The 6,419-nt window shown below is 43.9% G+C and overlaps 1 protein-coding gene across 12 annotated transcripts in view; it reads right to left on the bottom strand.

Annotated features, from left to right (window-relative positions):
• The window catches only part of R3HDM2 (R3H domain containing 2), a 156,169-nt gene that overhangs the window by 1,574 nt on the left and 148,176 nt on the right, over positions 1–6,419 (bottom strand). For all 12 annotated transcript variants that reach the window (XM_031941111.1, XM_031941112.1, XM_031941114.1 and 9 more), the window contains 3 exons: positions 2,117–2,295; positions 1,317–1,461; positions 369–466 (listed from right to left, as the gene is read on the bottom strand). In XM_031941111.1, coding sequence (XP_031796971.1) covers positions 369–466; positions 1,317–1,461; positions 2,117–2,295 — 422 coding nt within the window. The remainder of the gene's footprint in view (positions 1–368; positions 467–1,316; positions 1,462–2,116; positions 2,296–6,419) is intronic.

Raw genomic sequence — 6,419 nt, 5'->3', positions numbered from 1 at the left:
CTTCAAAATTAAAAAGCCAATTTATATTTCAGGGGAACAGCTATTACCTCGTCTCCCAGTGTCTTCTGGGCCACTGAAAGGGATCAAAAGAATAGCACCCAACTCTGAGGATCTTCATGAAACCTAGCAGTTAGTCAGACTGGCCAAGAAGTAGCTCCTGAGAAGTGTAGAACTGATTAGAGTAGGTAGAATATGGGTAGATGATGACTCAAGGTCCTTCTAACCCCCCCAAACCATCCCAACTCCAAAGATCTCAGATTGTTGCCCTTGATTACAGATAAGCTGATAGAGGCTGAACTAGAAGCAAGGCTCTTGAATAGGAAATACCAAGGACCACCATCAAAAAGAGTGGAAGAGCATATATTTACCTGGTGTGCTGTGTAAGTCGACTGGCCATGGAGCAGGGGAGGACAGATGGACAGATTGTACTGTAATGGCTGGCCCAGGAGAGAGTAGCGCCCATCACCTAAAGAATAGGAAAAGTAAGTTTTCCAAAGACTTAAGGAGGTCCCAATGACATTTGGGGTGACTTCCAGGGAAATTCAAAGATTCTGGACACAGAGGTGCCAGGAATACTCTGCTGGAGCCAAATTTTTATAGCTGGCCCCACCATCCAAATTCCCTCTACTCTCAATGGTACTCTACAGAGAATTCATGCTAACTATATGGAATTAGTTGGCTCTACACAAGAAAAAATTCCCTTTACTGGTGTGAGGATATTAGGGGACAGAAAAGAACCTAGGAAAGAAAATGAACTGCAAAGGAGACATCACCAATCCCCTTTGTATCTTCTCCCTTATACAGATTCCTTGGGGGTATATTCTTCTAGTCCATGGGGGTCAGAATCACAGTATGAGAAAGGAGGACATTTCTCACGTCCCCAAAGACAATGTGGTTTTTTGTTGTTTCTTAAGTCCATTAAGCTTCTTTATCCCATCCTCCAGCCAATGACCCCATAGGACATGTTGATGACTAAACATGGAAGAACTAAGGGACTGCTAAGGTGAATTAACAAAGAGCAGGGAAGTAAAGCACTGAGCCTACATGGGGATGCTATCATCCCAAGCCACAGATTTAGACCTAGAAGGGATCGCTAAAGTCACTGCCCTCATTTTCTAGACAAGAAAAACAAGGTGCTAAGAATAAGTGACTTGTCCCAAGTCTGAGAGGTAGTAAGAAGCAAGGCCAAGATTCAAACCCCCTTACTCTGACTCCAAACCTAATGCTTTTTCTATTAGAACGCTGCCTCCTAACTCATACCCTATGAGCAGAGGGGAAAAGAGAACTAAATTAGTCACCCTGTCCTTGGTCCTTACCCTGGGCCGGGCCAACAGGTCGGGGGAACTGCGTAAGAACAGGAAGAGGGCTGAGTCCCGTGCAAACGCTGCTGAGGCTGGTGACGGGAGATGGGGTTGGGGACTGGGTGGGAGATGTGATAGGGCTATTCATCTGTGTATTGGCCTGTAGTAGAAAGAAAAACATCACACTGATGAAAAATCAAGCCCTGCTCCAAGGACTGGCTCAAAAATGTCTCCAGGAGGGCCCTCTTCTCCAATCACCCACCTAAGTCTGAAGATGATTCTACTCTAGGTCCTAAGCATTTAGGCAACCAATGTAAGTTATATTAATTTTCACTCCTTGATACAAGCATCTCCTGCTTAATGTTATTAATTGGTCTTAGGAAAACATTTTAGTTCAAATGGCCACAGATGCTTATACTTCGGTACAGTCTTTCTAGTTCAATCTTTCCATTTTGCAATTGAGGAAGCGGAGGCCCAGAGAGGCTCCAGGGTCTCTGGAAGTTACACAGACAGCACAGGTCCCAGGACTCCAACTGAAACTCTCAGACTGGGCTGGGTCAGTGTACTTAGCTTCATAGGAACAATGCTAAAACAGACAACTGGTCAAGAGATCACACCAGGGTTTGGTTTCTTTATGGTAGAGATCCCAGAATACTGTTTTTAAATAAAGCACTCTTTAGTACAGCCTTTAGTAGGCCTTCCCTCTATGACCGCCCCAGATATTGATGGCTCCCATTGCCAGCTGCTCTCCTACCTTACACAAAGACACTCAAACTGCACCCCCTCCCCACCATGAGGCTAAGCTGGGAATTTACCTGGGGGCTGCTCTCAGGGTTGTACAGGTCTCCTGGCTTCTGTCCCCGCTGGTCCATGCTGTAGTATTTACAGTGACTCCACTGAACCATTGATGGGGTCTGTGGGGCCTGAGAACCATTGGGAACACTGGGGACATTCAGCTGCATAACTACCACACCTGGTCCAGATGGGGACACTCCTAGGATGAGGAAAATAAAGAACTACTGAGTACCAATTCTCTGCTGGCCCTCCTAGCTGAACACTTCATGACAAAGCCAGTGAAGAGAGCCATCTACCAGCCTCAGAGTCAGGAACATACTTTCTGTTAGTGATTTAAGATGATGCTGACTGGTTTTGAACCATTCCTTCCTTCCTTCCTTCTAGATGCTGAATTTGTTCTGGAAATTAATACTGTTAGGGAGCATCTTTGTAGTTTCAAGGAGAGAAAGACTCTGATCTAACACAGAACAATGATAGGAGTATCTGAGTCATGGTATTCAAACCTCACGGAGCAGCGAGAAGCCAGAGTGCTGGACGCTGTCAGGACCTTCAGGAACCCTGAAAATGTCCAAAGACATCAACTGGAAATAATTCTCCCCACCCTGAACTTTCAGACACTTTGACATTTTGTATTAGAGTCATCTATTTCTATTCGACTAGAAATTCAGTAAGAGCACTCCTTTTTGTATATTCCACAGTGCCTTGGTTAAAAAAGGTCTCTGGTAATAGGAGATGGGTTGTTTGAATATGGCTTCCCAAGTCTGATGCTGAAAACCAGACTGGTTTTTTTTCTTTTTTCTTTTTTTTTTTTTTTTTAATGCAATCTCAAGCAGTTCAGGGACTTTATCATCTCAAGGGAAGCAAAGTGGGGGTAGGGACTTAATACAGTAAGAAGAAACATGAAGAACGGTCCATAACTCCCTTCACAGCTGAAGCCTGAAAGAGGGGAGGGACCATTTGACAGACAGGCCTGCTGGTATGAATGGTCAGGAGATCTACAGAAGCCAAGCCCCCTAGCAGGAGACTGATCTGGGTGAAAACTTGTCCCTGACCTCTCAGGCCCAGCTTCCTGTGACATGAGAGACTATTGAGAGAGAGAGAGAGAGAGAGAGAGAGAGAGAGAGAGAGAGAGAGTGAGTGTGTGTGTGTGTGTGTGTATGTGGTAAGCTGGGAGGGGGAAGAATAAGAAGGGAGTAAAAAGGAGTTATAAGACTTCCATTATCATGGCTCAGTGCTCTGGGGCCTGCTGCTGCTTTTGCCATCACATCTTTCTCCATGACGGAAACTGTCGAAGCCTCTGCCCCGGGCACCAGTCATGCTGTGAAGGGAATGTGATAGTTTCTTGGGTAGTTTTAACCAAACAGAGAGAAAAGGGAATTGAGGGGGGCCAAACAGAAAGACTCAAGAGATACAGCAATGAAGATCCAATATATTCCCTAGCCTCCTGGGCTCACCTAAACAAAAAGCAAACTACTCAATGATGGATTTGTGACTCCCCTAGATTCCTACACAGGGGAATCCATCTGTCTGACTTAGAAGGGAACAATTTTGAGGAAAAACTGCAATTGCCTCATATGGTACATTTAATGACCTCCCCCTTGACACAGTAGCTTTAGGTATTTCACATCCCATTTTAAACTCTCTTTTCCCCACCCTCCACCTGCCAGCAAGATTGTAATTGACCTTATTCAAATGTCCCACTGCTTTCTTAGAGGCCAAGGCAAAGAATCAAAATCTATGGCTTTTCTTGGAGGACAGCTTATAGTCTGTGCTGAATGACAGGGGTGGGGGAGAGAGAGAGAGACAGAGAGACTGTGTCTCAGAATGGGAGAAAAAGTGTGTGGAAGTGAGCTCTTCCCATAGGCAACTTGAAGACAGGAGACTATTGTGAAGGAGAAGACAAGCCTACATCACACCTGATTCCCCAGAAAAACAAGTCAGGCTTTTCAGTGGCTGCCTCTGTCCTGTGCTAATCCCACCCTTATCCTTAGCCCTCCCTCACTAGCCCCAAGCATTGTTCCTTCACTCAGCCGAACACACAGAGGCTAGCTCTGCTGATGAGCTGATTTTTATGCTTCCCCTCCTCAAGCCAAAAGCAGGTGGCATCCGTTAGTAGCTGAACTGTCACTACTTCTTAATGGACACAGCAATAAAAAATAAAACTCTTATTGCCAAGTTACAGGATCTAATCAAGTTGGAAGAAGGGGTCTAAGGGAAGCTGTGTGTGTGTGTGTGTGTTGGGGGGAGGGGGTGAAGATAGGGAAATCAATTTCAGATTGAAAGCCCTGATAGGAGATAGGACATGTGAATGGCTTTTTAAGTGGCATCATTAAACTCGGGCAGGAAGGTCGATGGGGCAGAGCAAGCCGCATAAATACAAACAGACGACGTTTATGTTTGGTGAAATTGGTTCCCAAAAGAAATCACTAAGATGGCAGAACCCTGAGACTAAAAGTTTTCCCCCCAGACCCCACACTAAGGCCGTAGCTGAGAAAGGCCAGACAGAGGCTCTCCAGGCCAGCGCTGACCAGGCCTCCCCCATCTACTTATTTTTGGTGTATGCACATTGAGGGTGATGGTAGTGATCTATCCACCCTACAGCTTTGGAAAACAAAGTAATAAGGGTAGATGGGAGTGTTCTCTGTACTGGGGTATTCCTCGGTGTTTATCTGTTGGCACATGAACACACTACTGCCTCCCTGTTTATGTGTCTATGTGCCTACACACTTCCCTCCACAATTATAGAGCTACAGGAAGAAAGACATCCCTCCAAAGGTACCTAAGGCATCCTTTCAGGGAAGGAAAGCAGAGAAATCTTAAAGCGTTACAGGTTATTTTCATATCTGACAAGGCAAAAGGTAAGAAGTGATAATTATAAGACTTAAGTTGTGATATAATTTGAGATTTCTGACATCTATAACAAACCAGGATAGATGTTTTAAATACAATCAGTCCCAGTTTCTGACTATTTTTTGAAAACCAAGCAATTGCTATACTTAAGGAAACAAGGAAGCCAAGAGCAGGGATATGACTTTGAGGCTTACAATTCTATTTGCTCTATGAATTCCATGTTCGGAATTCATTGTTTTAAAAATAAATGGAGATAGCTATCAGTGGTATCTTACTGAAGACCCATAATTCTGGTCTCTGGAAGTGTGGCAGGTATAAGTATAACAGCTTCTTCAAGTGAGTAAATAGCTAAAGTGAACAGAAGTGTAGAAGGAGGGCAAGTGGAGAAAGGAAAGGATATAATTAGGGAATTTCGAGAAAACTAATGGGGCACCCCCTTCATTTCCCCAAAGGATTGTTTTTGTCAAACTGACTTTAGAAGAATCTTCATTAAAGTCTCTTCTTTCTACCAATTCTTAGACTTACCTTGATAGCACTTACTAGTCTAGTCCAGTTTTAGTATGCAATATAGCAAGCATTCAAAAACACTTGAACGATGATTTTGTTTTTAATTCTCTCTCTCTTTTTCTCATTTGCATATCAACAGCTAACAGATACACAAAAGGACATACATTCAGGTATGCGTGAGTGTTTGAGTGTTATACATACACACAAATGTCAGCAAAGGGAGAAGAAATGCCCGGAGGTTCCAAGAACCACCACAGGCTACAGTGTCTCCTAGAGCAGATTTTTCCAATTTCCATAACCCCACTGGGAAATTTGAGGCCAAATGCCCCTGGCTGACATTCAGGAGAAACAGCTAGTGAGACCAGAAATGGAAACAGGGGAAAATACTGGGAGATTTGAGATTTCAACCCAGAAGCCACTCCTGCTCATTTGGGCAAAGTGGAAGCAGAAAAAGGCAAGGAATTACTATAGAATAGTTCCATTAGAGACAGGGATGACAAGATTATAAAAACTATCCCAATTCTGAAGTGGGCAAACTGTGAAGATGCCTCCCCATCACCAGAAGAGGGCACTCTAATACCCCTAAAATGGAATGTAAGAGGAAAACAGGCACTGAATTTCCTTGCTCCAGAAGCAGAGAATATCACTGTAGAATGGGAATAAAACAAGGTTAACGTATTCAATGTAAGAGAGGTCATCTTTTTCACAGAGTAGAGCACAGACTACCTAAAAGCTAACATTTATATAGTGCTTTATAAATGTCACCTCATTTTATCCTTACAATCCTGCCAGGAGTCCTATTATTAACCCATTTTACAGATGAGGAAACTGAGGCAGAAAGGGTAAAGTGACCTGCGCAAGGTCACACAGCTAGAAGGTGGGATCTGACCTCATGTCTTTCTGACTCCAGATCTAGCATTCTATCCAAAGTGTAACCTCACTACCTCCCACTATCACTCTCACTCT

Source organism: Sarcophilus harrisii, chromosome 5 (genome assembly GCF_902635505.1).
Source record: "Sarcophilus harrisii chromosome 5, mSarHar1.11, whole genome shotgun sequence".
In the NCBI taxonomy this organism is placed as follows: Eukaryota; Metazoa; Chordata; class Mammalia; order Dasyuromorphia; family Dasyuridae; genus Sarcophilus; species Sarcophilus harrisii.
This window is presented reverse-complemented; position numbering and strand designations above follow the sequence as displayed.